This window comes from Petaurus breviceps, unplaced genomic scaffold (genome assembly GCF_028583685.1).
Source record: "Petaurus breviceps papuanus isolate PSGF00001 unplaced genomic scaffold, PetGlider_PUasm1.0 582, whole genome shotgun sequence".
Lineage (NCBI taxonomy): Eukaryota > Metazoa > Chordata > Mammalia > Diprotodontia > Petauridae > Petaurus > Petaurus breviceps.
In genome coordinates, this window is record NW_027186390.1 from 9664669 (window position 1) to 9681256 (window position 16588).

A 16588-nucleotide genomic window follows, 5' to 3' on the forward strand; every position below is an offset into this window, starting at 1 on the left:
GGAGGGGTGGCTTTGCTCAGGGGGTCATCTTACAGCAGTCTTAACCTGAGTCTCTTCAGTGAAGTCTAATAGAACACAAATGGCCTCTTTTTTGTTGTCAGTAACTTATACTTGCAGCCATTTTCCTGGACTCCTATGGAAGCACTTTTTCTTCATTTCTGCCGCTTTCTTTGTCCACATCCTTGCCTCTATACTCCTGACCAAGTTTATCAGCTTTAAATAACTTGCTGCGCATTTATCAATAGATACAACAAAAAGGGATTCATCATATACCAATCCTCTAGTCTTTTCAATCAATCTAACATTCTTTATAAGTTCTGTAGACACTGCCCCTATAATTATCACTCCCTAGAGCAGCCTTTCCAACTGTAACAGAGCTAAAGGTCTTTTCTCCCTTCTCTTTCATGGTAATCAAGAACTTAATATAGTTACCCAGTACCCACTCTTGTATTATCAAATTGACTGTCCAGCATTTGCAAGCATTCCAGAACCATGACATCAGAGCTGTATATTTTGAAGGACTGCACAGTATGTAGTCAAAAGCATGGCCCCAGAGTACATTCATCTCCTCTGTTCTTATCAGCCTTCTGCAACTCCTGCATTATTTCTGTACCATGTCCTAGCCAAGACTGGAATGGAATGAAAAATACTGTAACGTTTCTAAATTGAATTCTTTGTGACAGTACTGGTAGACTGTCATTCAGCACCAAGTCTACTAATGCCCACTATGCCATTATGTTATTAGCTACTAAAAAAGTATGAGTCCCTGTGGAATCACCACCGCCTCTACCTCAGCAGGACTTTAAAGTCATCCTTACTCCACACTTTTCTCAGCTTTTAACTAGTTCATCAGTTCCTATTCATTAGTAAGGGGGTTAGTAACTGACTGGTGGTGGTTGTCCTTCATGCTCGAAGAGAACCAGAATGACATCACTATGCTAGAGTCAAGTTTCATTGTGTCCAGTTGTGGCCAATCAGGCTAATACGAGCTCAGAATGTTCTACTGCAGGTCAGGCACAAATAGTTTGTGTGAATATTTGGGGTGTTTACTCTAAATTTGTGCATCCTGCCTTTCCTTGGAGTTGTTTCAGTTCTGCTTTGGTCGTAGAGCACAGCACCTTCTCTGACATGGGCATGCTGTGCTGCGTGGTCCTGTGCCAGTGTCTCCCATGTCACAAATCAATTCCAAAGTTATTCAGGGAGACCTTGAGAGTGTCCTTGTATCGATTCTTCTGACCACCCATGTGAACATTTGCCCTGTATGAGTTCTCCATAAAAGTCTTTTTGGCAAGTGTACATTTTGCATTTGAACAGCATGATCACCCCATCAGAGTTGACTCTCAGAAGCAGTTTGAATGCTTGGCAGTTTATTTTGAGTGAGGATCTCAGTGTCTGGTATCTTATCCTGCCAGATGATCTTCAGAATCTTCCTAAGACAATTCAAATGGAAGTGATTTGGTTTCCTGGCATGGCATTGGTATACTGTACAGGTTTCACAGGCTCAGCACAACATACTCAGCACAGCATACTCAGCACAACAGTAAACTCCTTGATACCATTTCTTTAGTTGCCCCACAGTTTCAGACAGCTCACACAACTCAGTTGCCACTTTGTCTCCTTTCCTTTATACCTTAGTACCTGGCATTTCCTCAAAGTGTACACAGGATAGTATAATATAAAGTTGTTTCAGTATCATTATCTTAGTCAGTAGTCTTAGATAAGGGTCAAGTCTTGCTTCAAAATAAGAATTTGGGGTTATCTCTTGTTTTTATATCACCTTTATGTATATTCTTCTCTACATTATATATTCTGGTCTCTACTCCTCTACCCAATGAGAAATCCCTTATGATTTTTTTAAAAAGCAGTTAAGCAACACCAGTCAATGCATCAGTTATTTTTCTTCCATTAAAATATATTGGTGTTCAAAAATCATGATGCAGATACTTCTTAGTGATGACTAACAATTTAAAATTTTAGATGCAGCGTCTCTACTTGACTGAGACAGCTCAGTCATTGAAGAACCATATAGATGGTCCTTATTCTTGGATATCATTGAGTAAAGCTTGACAGAGAAGAACATCTCAGTACTTCATTGTTCTATTTTAGTCAGTTATTCAATCGATAAACATTTATTAAATGCTTACTATGTGTCAAGCATTCCTCTAAGAGCTGAATTTTAGCCAAATTGAATTTCAGTGGGCTCTTGTAGGTTGGTTGGGCTCACATATTTAAAAAGCAAGATTTTCATGATTTTTCAACCTAGGAAAGAATACATAGGGACTCATTATCAAACAAATGCTAAATACTATATGAAGACTGCTTCTATTTTGTTTTAATCATTCTGAATTGTGAATTTTAAAATGGTGAGAGAAAACAGACTATGATTTCTGGCAATATTTTCAGTATTCCATACCAGTAGTACTCCACCTCTGTGAAATAGAGTTTTCATGGTTTTTCAAAGATCTTTGCTTAAAAAGTACAAGCTGCATGGTATGGCATAAAGAATGCTGGATTTTGAGTCAGCAGACTTGGGTTCAAATCCTGCTTCTTCCACTTTGTGACCATGAGCAAATGACTTAACCTCTTTATGCTTTAGTTCCTTATTTATAAAGTGAGGGGGCTAAAGTAGGTGGACTCTAAGATTTTTTTTTCCAGTTTTAAATGTGATTTAAAGCCACAGTGGAAACAAAGATCACTGACAGCGATTCAGTCACCACATCTGCCAGGTCTTTCAGTGAGTGTTATATTTTAGTTCACTGGGGCCTGGTGACTTAAACTCATTGAAAATTGCCAGATCACTCTTATCTTCTCACTTATGTTGGGGTTTCAACTTCCTGTAAACCATTTGTATTCTTTTTTCTTCGGTAGGAAAAATAAGAGTCTTCTCTCACCACTGTCGGCCTTTGGCCCACCCCTTCATTTGCAGCCCTGGCTTTGCTTTGATCTTGTTAGTCTCCAACATAGCTTTTAAAACTCTTTTGTTGGTCTTAGTCTTCCTCACCAGCCTCAATTTATTCTTCAACTTAGTACTCCAGGTACTGTTCTTAAAGGGACCCTGCCCTATTTTTGTATTCACATTCCTTTACCTGCCCCTACTATTGTCTTCTATGTGTCTTTAAAAAATATATGTTGATTGATGAACATTTTATCTATGCGCATCTCTCTCTTTAGATAGCTGTCCCTTCTTCCCCTTAGAATTGTTTCATAAACATTTGATTATTGAGTTCCTCATCCTTGGATTGATGTAATGTTAAACTATGGGATCTTACCTATCTTTTCTCTGAACTGTTTTAGATCTGCTCTTCCATTCTAAGATGGTGCAGTCACCTTCTTTTGAAAGTTGCCATAATTTTGATATCATTAATCAGTTCTTCCTTATTAGTCAGACTCAGATTCAGCATTGTAACTTCTCTTATTCATTCCTCTATATTTTGAAGAATTAAATTACCATTAAGTTTCTCCTTTTTGTGAAGTGATTGCTCTAGCAGATGTACTATTAATTAAAGTTTTCCTTCACTAAGATATGCCAACTCAGTACAGGTTTGTGATGTTTCCTGAATTCCTTGTCTGTTTCTTTATTTCCAAGGATTCTGTAATATACTCCCACAACAGTATTATTTCTGTTTCTCTGTCTGTTGATCTTTTCTACCTTGCTTCTTTTTTCCATTTTTCCTTCTTTAGTTCCTGGATTTCCTCACTTGTCTTTGTTTTCTCATTATGTAGTACTACTTTATGGTTCCTTTTGTTTTACTCCTTTTGAATTAGATATTCAAATTCATTAGTGCTCACAATGTGCAAAGCACTGTGCTAGGGTCTGGATACATGGCTACAGAAGAATTTATTATCTTCCATAATCATATTACAGTAATAAGTCTAATTCCACTCAGTCTTAAGGATATAGTTCACCCTATTAATTACCCATATTTTTTACATTTACTTATAAATAGTTGAGACTATGGGTTTCATTGCCAGTTCTTTTCTTGGATATAGATTCCTTTGAATATTGAGCATCTTTTATATTCTTATTCCAGTGTTGTATATGCTGCTTTCTGGCTCCCTACTGTTTTTTCAGTTTAGTGCCATTCAAATAAAGGGAAAATAGGTATTTTATCGGTGTTTGTTGACCCATTTTAAGTCATGTTCCAGAACTCTATATCCTATTCTCAGACAGTTTTCTCAAGAAGCTTTTCATTTCCCGTATTTGCCTCTCTTTTGAAGCCTCCACTTTTCGTTGGCAGTAGTAATGTAATGCCATTTTTACCAATAAATTTTTTAATACAAGACCCTATTTTTCTTAATTGTGGTTGTATAATACATTGCTTTAGTTCTTCTCTTCTTAATGTTTTGTAAAACCTACCCTTATATTTTTTCTGGGATTAGGAAAGCAGCTGCATCCATAAATATAGGGAAATATATTTAAAAAATCCCTGATCTGGGTTGTAGTTTTGGCTCTGGGATTAATATGCTGTATAACTTTGGGCAGGTCACCCATGTCTTCCTTTCCTCATCTGTATGTGAGAGGGTTGAACTAAATAACAATTCATACTTGTCTACTGCTTTATGATTTGCAAAACACTTTATTGATAACAGCTCTGTGGAGTAGTTAGTATAGGAATTATCCCTATTTCACAGATGAGGGAATTGAGGCTTCACTTGAGGAGAAGTTAAGTGACTTTCCCATGATCATGTAGCTAGTAAATGTCAGAGTTAGAACTTGAATGAACCTGTTATGATTCCAAGTCCAATACTGTTTCCTTTATTCAATACTGCTTAGGCTTACTAAAGTGCTTTCCTGGGGCGCCCAAGTTGCATAGCGAGTAAGAGCACCGGCCCCAGTGTCAGGATGACCTGGGGGATCGAATCCGAGCTCAGACACTTAACATCCACCCAGAAACACCTGGCTGTGTAACCTTGAGCAAGTTACTTAACCCCAATTGCTTTAAAAAAAAAGTGCTTTCTAGCTTTAAATTCTGTGATTTAGATATTAAAGCTGAAGTGGGAATTAATTGCATGGGGAGGGGTGTATGTATGTGCATAAATACATAAAAGTGTCCATAAATACATAAAAGTGCATGCACAGAGGAAAGTCTTAAAAATACTTTGAAAGCATCATATTCTACCTTGATATGGTGAGGTGTATGTAATAAATTGTACTTCAGTGGTAAGCATATGCAGCACACATGACTGATTGGAATAAGACAAGATTAAGATTAGTTAGGAAATACTTTATAGAAGACTAGTTGATCTAGATTTTGAAAGATGGAGACTCAACAGGTAAAAAGAGGGAATTCTACATTCTGCTCAGAGAAATAATAGCTTGTACAAAGGACCAGATTCAAGACTGTGCCGTGTTCCATAGGGGGTTATAGCCCTGGTCAGACGACATCTTACAGGAGTTTCATTCTGGCTGTCACATTTTGGCAGGACTCTCAAGGACATTAAAGAAGAGTGACCAGGATGGGGATATATTCAAAACCTTGTCATATGGATATCATTTGAAAGAACTGGGAATGTTAAGCCTACTGAAAAGATTCAAATATTAGAAAGACTTGCAGAAGAATTAGACTTGTGTTATGCAGCCCCGCAATGCAGAAAAAGAATTAGTAGATGAAAGTTAGAGAAACAATTTTTGACTAAATACATGGAAAATCTTTATTGGCAACCAGAGCTATTTAAAGTGGAATGGGCTGCTTTGGGAGGTAATCTTTAAGCCCAAGTTACTTGACTACCTGACAGGGTTATTTTATAGGGGAGTCCTGTGTTAGTTCATTAGAGAATGTATTCTATGAACTCTGATATACCTTCCAAGCTCATAACATTCTGTGATTCTAGGGCAGCCAGCAAATGTGAATGGCTGTAATGGACACTGTGTATCAGTGACCAACAAAAGATTAAGTTGGTGAAATGGGGGGTTTGGGGACAGAAGGGAATTGCTAGAGGGTCCTTTATAATCAGACAGGAATTTAGATTAGATATGAAATGTGATATTACCACTTCTAATAAATAGCTGACATTTATATAGCAATTTACACAGGCAGCTTTGGTGTTGTGAATAAGATACTAGTTTTGGAATCAGAAGACCTGGGATTTTAAGTTCCAATTATGACACTAGCTATGTATAGCTGGGCAAGACACTTCTCTGAAGTTTAGTGTCCTCATTTGGAAAATGGGGATAATAATAGTTATATTCCCTACCCCATGGGATTTGTAAATCTTAGCACACTATATAAATGTGAGCTATTATTATGTGCAAACATTATCAATAGATAGGATGCTATATCTGATTATGGTGCTTCTAGGGTACATAGACTTTTGGTATCTCATCTGTTCTAGGATGTACTTAAACTTATTAATTTAAAAATAATTTATTGTTCCTTGAATATCAGGTTTAGTTATAATTGAAAATAATAATTTTACTTTACATATTTATGCAAAATCATAGAATCCTGGTCTTTAAATTAAAAATATGGCTGTAATACTACTTGGTTGGCAAGATCAACCAGAATACTTGGTTTTTTAGCTCACAGATAATTATTAAAAATTCTGAAGGTTAACATTCTGTATATCTCTGTGGCTATGCAACATTCAGAATTAATATTTGTCAGTCTTTAACTTTGGCTACTTATCCATGTTACTGTGTTCATTTCTAAAACATTTTACTCTAGCAAATAAATCTAACATTAATTAATTTTTTTAAAGGGATTTCCAAAAATCTTCAATGGAAACTGGCTTTAATGTAAATAATAGTCCTCTAAGGCTCTTCACTCTGAACCACTCACTAACAGGTGCTTCACTTGACAAACAAGCTGGTTCTTACCCTGGATTGCAACAACAGATGCCATTAAATCTCTGCTGGCCATATGCTGATGGAGACTTTTGTAAAGATAGAAGTGAGCCTCAGAGTAACTCATATTCAGCTATAGAAAGCAACAATGGTGAAACTTTATCTACTTCAAATTGGAATACAAAATGTGGGAACTGCAGCATTGAAGAAAATCTTACTGATGAAAGTGATTTATCAGAAAATGAAAAAGTAAATGATACATTACTCACTTACTTTAAAAAAATGGACCTGAACTTAAAGCCAGAAGTAATAGAAGACTTTGAAGAATCTTTCTTGGAACAGCCAAGTGAAGTATTTTCATATCCTGATTTTCTCCCTCCACCTTTTAATACTCTAGATTTGCACAAACTGGCCTTCTCAAAATCAGAAAATTGGAAAGTGGCATTAGATCCTATAGAAAGCTCTATTGAGCAGTTGATAGGTCGTTTATTGGAGATGGAAAGAATACAACATCTGACTATACAAAAGGAGAGGCCAAAGATACCAATCAACTGCTCTACTCAAGTCATTCCTGAATGGCCCAGTTCATTCAAAAGTTCATCCAAACAGAAGCCATCAAGATATCCTGAATCTCTGCCCCTTCAGACGGCATGTGTAGACAAAAGTAGAGAAAAAAGAAAAAACTCCTCTAATACTTGCAAACTTGAGCAAAATACGTTAAGATGTACTTGGAACAATGCTGGTAGATATAAGTGGAATTCTAGACCGCCATCTATCAGAAGCTCTTCTACCACAAAACAAATCATTGCTACTTATGACGACTTTAAAATTTCTAAAGGTTCCTCTTTAAGTGCATGCCAAGAAGTTTTATCCAGACCTACTTCAAGCCATTCCATTGCTCAGACAACTCATTCATTGGTTAAAATGGTTTCAACAAGATGTCTACAGCCAAAGTCTCCATTACCCGCATCATCTCTATCTCTTTGTTTGCCTGAGGCACAAGAAAGCAAACCATCAAGAAGTAAAAAGAAACTTTATCGGAAAAATATAGCTGTAAATAGACCACTCCATGTTCAGAAGAGGCATTGTTTATCTCCATCATTTACAACTAAATGTGAGAAATGCTCACACATTGACCAAAAATAATAATTTTTTTTCTCCCTTAATTCTCATTTGGGAATAAACCTAGCCCACCAAACCAGTTGAAATCTGATTTATCACTCCCAGTTACGGGTATTTCAAAACAAAACAAAAAACCCCAAAGATTACTTGAAGTGTTGTGAAGTAAATCTTGTGAAAATTCCTACTTCGTACTTCATATGAATCTGGGAGTTTTTATGGTGATGATGACAGATTTGATAAACCTTTTTTGTTTCATCACCGAGAAATGTTTTCACTGAGTAAACGAAATTCTAAAGACTGTCCTTTTGTTGTGACTGTTTTCCAGTGTAATTACATCCAACATCAATAAATTGGATAATTGACTTTAATTCTGTATTTTTAATTTCATTGCTCTATAATTGAAAAAGAATATTATATGCATATATACTGATATTATAATTGCAGTTTTGGGTGGCACTCTACCATTCCCCTTGACTGCATCTTCTATTTTTTTTTTACCTCCTTCCTTATTCCAATTATCTTCCTTTTTCACTTACTCCTTTTTATCCTCCCTTCTGTGGTTCATATTAGCACTTAAAGCTAAAAAGGTTACTAACCCATGGGCTAAATTAATAGTATCTCTACTTCTTAGGCTCTTTTGAAAACTGTTTCCCTGTGCCTTGTCAGGTGTTTTTTTTTCTTTAAAGATACTAGATGATTAATCAGAAAGATCTGAGATTAGGTCCACTTGTTTCATGGAAGCATTAGGAATAAGAAACTGTGACTTAGTCGTTGTAGGAAATTATCCCCTTCATCCCTCGACCAATGCTGTTCAATAACTTTGTAACTAACACAGCTATTAATTCTCAGAGGCAGGATTTCCACTGCCCCTGGCTGCCTCTTTAGAGAAGATTGAAGCATGAAATAACAATGTGACACTGGCCATTTTCCTACACAAGTGAAGCTCAGTATATGTAGCCACTACGTGCTTCACATGGCAATGTAATGATTTGTAAATGTCAAATGTAGAACTAAGTAAAATTCCACTTTAGCAAATAGAGCAACTAGTCCTCATTTCTCCACAACTTTGCACCCTCTATAATAGTAGGGTTGTTCAGATGAATACTTTATACATTGTTAGTATTTCCATTCTATAGAAGCCAAGGGTGGAACATCTAAAGCTCTTCTCTGTAATCAGTGAATTAGTGGGTTTAAAAAAAGAGAAAACCAGGGGTGACTAGGTGGTGCAGTTATTAGAGCACTGGCCCTGGAGTCAGGAGGACCCGAGTTCAAATGCGATCTCAGACACTTAACATTTACTAGCCATGTGATCCTGCCTTACCCCCTCCAAAAAAAAGAAAACCAGAGTTACTTTTCATGCCACAATGAGACTTTGGAATAGGATTTTAGATAGTCTTGTCTTGACCTATAATTTCATGGCTGTGGAATTCCCCAGGTGAAAACCCTCAACTAAAGCACATTAGCAATTCACTTCAGTCTTAGTTGCCTGGGGCAGGCTGAGGACTTAGGACTGCAACCACAGCTGGCAGATCTTCTGGACTGCACTACTTCATGTGACCTTCTCTTTCATTTACATGAAGATCAAGCAGGGCATGATGGCATATACCTACAGTCCCTGCTGACAAGAAGTCTGAGGCTGGCAGATCTCTCGGAGGGCCGAGATTCTTTAGCACTTAATCTATCAACTGATTGGGTGTCCACACCAAGGGAGGTATTAATGATGGCAGGTCCCCAGAAGAAGGGGTTAACTAGGTTGCCTGGGGGAGAGGACATACTGGACCAGGTGAAAGGTCAAGAATGCTGTGGCAGTCAGAATGGGAATGAGCCACGTTAGCAGTGACATTTACATAGCCCTTTAGTGTTTTCAATGCTTTTTACATTCAGTTATGTTTGAGGGTGGAAGAGAACTTGAGTCTTCCTGACTCCAGGCACAGCACTAGTTACCTCGCTGCTTAATAAATACTTGTGGACTGTGTGTTGTTGGTCAAGTCATATCCCCACATTCTGACATTCTTATTCCTCTGAAACGTTAAGTAGGGTTCAATGTCCCTGATCTCTGTTGAACCCTCTTCAGTTTTCCATCAAGGCCCAACTTGAAAGTCTTCTCAGACCCTCTCCCCTTCTTATTTGTAGTGTGGATGTTAATTCTGTTTCGGAGTATAAGCTTATCTGAGAGCCATACTGACATTTTATCTTTGTACGCCCAGTACTTAACACAAATAAGCACTCTGATGTCTAATTGATACCCTCCTCATAAACAGAAGCCCTGTTGTCCTTTGCTTCAGGACTCTTTAAGATCTTTATGGAAAGGAAATTTGAAATAGCTGCTTAGGTGGTCAGTTTAATTACTTAAATTCTGAAATTATTTTACATTCAGATCCTTTCCCTACACATTCTTCCAACCCCACTCTGGATAATTAGAAGTCAACAATGGAAAAGGGTAAAAAGATAGTTTAACTTAGGAGCAATAACTTCAACCCATCTGATTCAATCTCAAAAAAATAAACCCCAACCATCATCAACCCCACCTCTTAAAAACAAACAAACTGCATATTCAGGGAGAAGCATATTTATTTAGAGTTGGATTCAGAAACTCTTAACATGTTATACAATTCAGACCGATATAAGCAGAAATCTCAAATTTGTACTGATACTAAAGCTTACATTTCATGTCCTTCAGATTTTAAAAAGTTCAGTTATGCTTTCTTATTGACACTCTTCCTTACAAATATAAAATTTTGCTAAGTGACCAAAAAATTGAAATTTGCAAGTCCAGTATATATAATGCTTTTATGTTGTGAGCTCCCCACAGGCCCTTCACTTGATTAGCTATAGAGCAAATAAGCACAATGACCCTAGAAAAAACCAATAGGTGAATCAAAATCTAGAAAATAAAGACTGGATAATCTCTTTCAAAATAATCAAGACTAAATAGAAAGAGCCTTGGAAATCAGTGGGTCTTCATAAGTGTCTGTCTTCATTCTTATCTGATATTCTATACTATGTGCCCTACATCTGTATGTAAGCAGTTGCTTTTTTTTCATTCATTTCAGTGGCACAGAAACCAGACTAAAAATATGATATATATCCTTCTGTTGCAAACATCTTAGGACCTTAACTTTAAAACTTACAGGCTATAAAGTATACACGATTAAATGCCTCAAAATATATATGGCAAATGATACAGGGCAGTAGTAATAAGGCAAATTTAACACAACCATAATGCAGTTTTCCAGTAGCCCACTGCATTAAAATATTCGGAAAACAGAACAAATAATTCTAACTTTGGTTTAGGGCATACAATAAAAGTCTCAAAAACGTATGAGAAATTTTGTTTATTCTAGTTTTGGAGTGGAGAGCAGGAAGTAAACTAGATTAAGTTCCCTTTCTAATTCCTGAATTTTCATATAATGAGCTTTTTCAGCAATCATGGCAATAAGCTGCCCATTTCTAATTTCTAAAGGAATAATTATTACCATTTTCTCTGCCACTCCTAGTATTTAAGACCAGTCAGGAAAAGAATAAACACATCAACCTCAAGATCAAAGTTAGCAAATAGTTAAAAGCAAAAGCTTGCTGAAATCAAATCTCCTTTCTCTTGCCAAATTAGTGTCCTTAAATGGAAGAAATGTACATTACTTTTGTATTTGATATTTATGTATTTTCCTCTTTGCTAAAAAGACTGTAAATCTGACTTAGGTCTGTTAAAAAAAAACTGGTCCTTTGCAATCTATTTTGGGATAGTAAAAGCTAAACAGTAATATTTTAACACCTAAATACTGTAGTAATGATTTTAAGGTTTACAGCATGTATTTTTGCTACTGTGGGAGACAAGTATTTTAACAGCATATCTAACGGAATAAAACATACAACAAATATGTAAAACAATGTCTTGCCACTTTGGAAATGTTGTTTTTGAAGATCATCCTTCTAAAGTGAAGGCATATAGAATACCAAATTTAGGAAAAAAGACTACAGAGTAAAAGAGGCACATTCCATTAAGTGATCAATAACTAAGCCAAGAAAATGTGCTCCTTAATGCTTATTCCAGTTCAACATGTCATGAAATAGTTAGGATGTATCTTCAACACTGCAGAGAACAGGCTCCCATATCTTGATCATTTAAATGCAAAAGGTTCTTCTGAAGAATAGTCACTTACCCTATACACGGAGGGAAAAGAGAGATTAAGAAAGGGATAGCATGCTATTTTACCTACAAAAATGACTGCAGAGTACTTATAAATCAACTTAAGAAAACATTATGACACAGTAAACACAAATGAACTTGGTGACTGTTCCAATAAAATAATACATTCCATCTGGGAGAAGTAAAAGTTTAAAAATCATGCCTTTGGCAAGTGGAGAGTATGGTTAGGCACTTGGTATGATGTAGTACTGTAAAATCTCTAATTTCATATGATATGCCTCAAAAAGGAGAAGCAGCTATACCTCTTCAACAATGAAAAGGAGAGTATATTTCTTGCCCTAAATCTGTATTATGCGAAGGATTGTTTTTATGACAGTGATTTCATTGTTAGCCTACACAGCCACAGCTTCTGATCAAGTACTCTGAAAATAAAGTACAGGTATAGCAGAGTATGGGGAAATGTTGGAATGAAACAGAACAAATTTTACATCTTCTACATGACATTTCAACAGGTTAATTTGTCAGTACTATAAAACGGCCCCAGGTTCAAAGACCATATACTAAAATCATCAAGAACCTGACCTGTACTTAATTGTAAGGAGCATGCTAGGTAATATATATTATGTTATTTTCTAAAATCTGGGATTTTAAGAATTAGCCTGAAAAAATGGGTCATTAGGATACTGGAAAGTCAGCAAAGCCGTAACTGGAGATATAAATTAAAGATTACTACCGGGATTGAGAAGAGGTTGAAATGGACAAGATCTTCATAAATGGAGGCTTCAATATTTTTATTAATTTAAATCCCTCTGCCAAAACTAAGTTTGGTACCTGAGGGAAATTTTAAAAAGCTTAAGATGCCCACTGTCCCCGAGCTCTTCACATCTAGTACTACTTATCATTTAGAATTTATAGGTGAAGGAACAGAAACAATAACCTTTGAAAATCCTGTCTGTGAAAATTTCAAGACAATTAATAGAGTGCTTTCTTAAAATAAGACAAAGATAAAGCATTACTAGGAGGTAAAGTTGTCTCCTTGTCTGCTAATCTTCCTTGCACCCAGCTTAAGTATTCAACAGAAGTTAAAGACTGGAGACTAGCTAAAGAAAAGATAGATTCTGGTAACTGATTCTCCCATCCCCCAATAAATCTTAGAGAATAATTTTTAAGTTACCATTTTAAAATATATAATTTACACAAGTAATTTCATTACTGGTTGCCTTTTAAAAGCAAAAAATGTAAATGACTTTAAATGAAAAAATTCAAATGACAGGATCATAGATTTAGAACTGGACCTTAGGGGTCACAATTCCACTCCATTTTATGCTCTTCCTTCATTCCAAACAAAGAAAAAGCACAACCATTAAACAAGAACACCTTACAGATGAACGTCACAATAGTAGTACTATTCTAGGAATCATCAAGAATACAAAAACATGAAACCTAAATCGGAATGCTGAAAACTAAAAAATTAGACAAAACTAAATGGAGAGTATTTTTTGTATCTTTTATAGGACAGAAACCTTAGCTCATGTCTTCTGGTTGTCATCATCTTCCTTGAGCTGCACCTACAACACAAAGAACAAGTAAACAAGCAACTTTATGTTTTTAAGGAATAGTTAATATGTTTTGAAGGTATAAGGTGAAGTGTTTCTAGTGGATGTTAACACATTTCATTACTAAATAATGATGTAAAATGGTGCTATGAAATCAGCAGAAGCATCAAATTATATCTGTAGGGAATTGTTATGAAAGATTCAAACGTGCAGCATGTTATTACCTATGTAAAATAAAGGACACACTACAGCTAGTAGTCCATGATATAAAAGCTGCATTTTTGGTTGTCTTAAAGAGACATAATATAAAAATTGATGTTTTTAAGGACTATACTATGAAGAGACAGGTTGTAGGTTCAAATAGCTATGTTACATCACCCATCACCTGCCTGTTGTAGTTTCATGTCCTTAATGGGGCACAACCCACCAGCAGAATGCCTGCTGTTCTGATTTTCCATCCTTGAATGCACCAAATGTGCATGTTTGTTGTAATTACGTGCCTAGGTGAACAAAAAAAAAAACCCATTTACTATTTCTTAAACTATTTTGAACTCTAAAAAAGTTGATTTTTCCATACTTGTTAGGTAAACAAGTAATTATTTTTATTGCTCATCAAATACGAGACTATATTTGATAGTTTTACTAAGTTTTTTTTTTCTTGGTATTGAAAAACCAAACTGATTTAAATGATTTTCTTTTAACTTTTTGCTAATGTTTATCTACACATGCTGTCAGAAATAACCTTGTTAAGAAGGTGAAGTTGGAGTCTCAGCAAATCAGGCCCCCTGGAGAAGGCGTTGAATGGCCTGTGCCCCGCTTTCTTTTTTTCTCTTTCAGCACCATCAAAAGGAAAAGTGAGAAAACAGCAGAAACATTAGTTATATCCTGAATTAAACCCCACAACCTACAGGAAAAAATGCACTACAATGAAAGCTCACAGTATCGGTAGATTTTATGAAAATAATTAGAATTCTAATTATTTGCCTCACATGAACTTGGCAAGATTCACATCTTTACTAATCCCTTTAGATAAGGATTTATAGAAAAATGGAAGGTTGATTTCAACTTTTACGATTATCTGACTTACCAGCAGTGAAGACAAAAACTTTTAAAAATGGCTACAAATGCCTTGTTCACAAAAGACTTTATTATCTAATGATGCATACTGAAAACATACAGAAATCTGCATGGTCCACTTTACATGCAGCAGAACAATCTTCACTTTACAATAAGTGAGTGTCAACTGTTTTATGTAATAGACAACACTTTAAAGTCACATTTCTTAAAGAAAAGCTTCATTTACAAAAGAAATAAAAGGTAAAGAAGCAATTACCGCTTTTAAAAAGCAGCTGCTTTGTTCAAGAGTGGAAGGTTTATGCCTGTATTGAAAGACAACATGATCACAAATAATGAAAACAATGAACAAATGAAACACTTTTACCATAAAGCAGTACACTTTCAAAATGACATACAAATAGTTAAAAATTTCATTATGTTGTCTATCTAACTTTTAAATGAGGACTTTCAGAATTAGACCCCAACATTTATAATTAGTAAATGAAAACTGTAAGTATTGGTACTATATCATTGGGAACTGTATTTAACAAAATGTATACAAAGTCTATAGCAAGTTGATTTAAAAAATTAAAGTAATAAGAAACAGTACACTGAAGGCGCTTTACCCATCAAGCGCGCACTCTTCAAATTTTAAATGTGATGAACAGAACATAAGTTGTAACTATGCCACAGTTGCAATGCCAAAAAATAAAACAAGATCAATTATTGAACATGCAGGGAATTCTGCCACAAAGCTACTGTCCCTCATTTGCCAGTTGTTCCAGTAAAATAACATCTTAAAACACCAGTGATGTTGATGGTTTAGCTTACCTTCAGTGTACTGAAAGTTGTACACAACCTGCTTTAAAAGAGGAGACCATCCCTGCAGGCAGGCTCAAGAAGGAATAGACCCCTTTCGGCACTGACTACACCAAGGGCATGCTGCTGTGGCCTGCACACACACACCTAGGAAAACGTGAATATAAACAGCATTTATGCTGGCCTTTTTTTTTTTTTTAAAGACAAAAATGAAGCCAAGTCTGCTAAAAAACCAATCATCCACCCAGTATTACTGTTCATTTTATAACAGATTTTTTTCTTTTTGATGTGAACTGCAACCATTTACATTAGCACTGTACTTGTGTGCAGTCTCAGCAATTAAAACATTTCTACAGTGAAAATTTTCACATAAGACACAAACAGATTTACTCTAACATTTCTAAAAGAAATATCAGCCTTGGTGTTAATTCAAATATATCATGCTTCCTCAATTTGCAGGGGAAATATTTATAAGTTTATATACATTAATAAACTGCTGTGAAATTTCTTCAGTCTTTGTATTTTAATTACTCAAACCCTTTGAGCTTCTTCATCTCATTTAAATTTTTTCCTGGATGAAGGCATGCTGTAGAGCCTGGTTGATGCTAATTCGTTTAGCTGGGTCCAGCATTAAGATCTGGTCCAACAAGTCCTTTAGCTGGTGTACTTTTTTGCGTTGGTCTTCGGGAAGTCGCTGGCACCCAATCAAATCAGCCAAGAGGTCCTTGGTAGGGTTAATGGTGCTCATGACAGTAACTTTCTCCTAAAACAAAATTAGTGAAAAAAATCTGTACTGAGATGCAGACTATTTGTTATGTTTTTAAAAAACCTCTACTGTCCTTCAGCTTTCCCTTCCCATTACTTACTCGTTTAAAAAGGCAATATGAAGAATTAAAACCATTTAAAAATAAAGCTCAAATGAGCAGAGTTAATACTCTAAATCTATAACCACTAGATGTACCGTGTTTCCCCGATAATAAGACACTGTCTTATTATCTTTTTTTTTTTGGACAGAAAAACACCAAAGGGCTTATTTTCAGGGGAGGGCTTATTTTAATGAACATTGACAGCAATTTTAATAAACAGGTAAATGTGAACAAAAAA

The 16588-nt window shown here is 35.7% G+C and overlaps 2 protein-coding genes across 4 annotated transcripts in view; one reads left to right on the plus strand and one right to left on the minus strand.

The window, feature by feature from the left end:
* The first annotated feature begins 6628 nt into the window (after positions 1 to 6628).
* On the plus strand, positions 6629 to 9327 carry LOC138173443 (protein FAM217A-like). Its single transcript, XM_069103467.1, has one exon. The coding sequence runs from the start codon at positions 6719 to 6721 to the stop codon at positions 7928 to 7930; it is 1212 nt and encodes a 403-aa protein (XP_068959568.1). The 5' UTR covers positions 6629 to 6718; the 3' UTR covers positions 7931 to 9327.
* Positions 9328 to 10459: 1132 nt separating this feature from the next.
* The window catches only part of PRP4K (pre-mRNA processing factor kinase PRP4K), a 51401-nt gene continuing 45272 nt past the window's right edge, over positions 10460 to 16588 (minus strand). The window contains exons 15-17 of one of the 3 annotated variants that reach the window (XR_011171427.1): positions 15497 to 16247; positions 14352 to 14439; positions 10460 to 13621 (exon numbers count right to left, since the gene is read on the minus strand). Coding sequence is in view for 1 of the 3 variants with exons in the window: in XM_069103562.1 (XP_068959663.1) it covers positions 16044 to 16247 (204 nt within the window). In the remaining 2 variants the exon portion in view is untranslated. Of the gene's footprint in view, positions 14440 to 14736; positions 16248 to 16588 lie in introns of those variants that run through there. The other 2 variants (XR_011171426.1, XM_069103562.1) reach the window with 2 other exon arrangements.

Excerpts from the sequence above, each read along its gene's own strand:
- LOC138173443 (XM_069103467.1), top strand. The coding sequence starts at position 6,719 with ATGGAAACTGGCTTTAATGTAAATAATAGTCCTCTAAGGCTCTTCACT.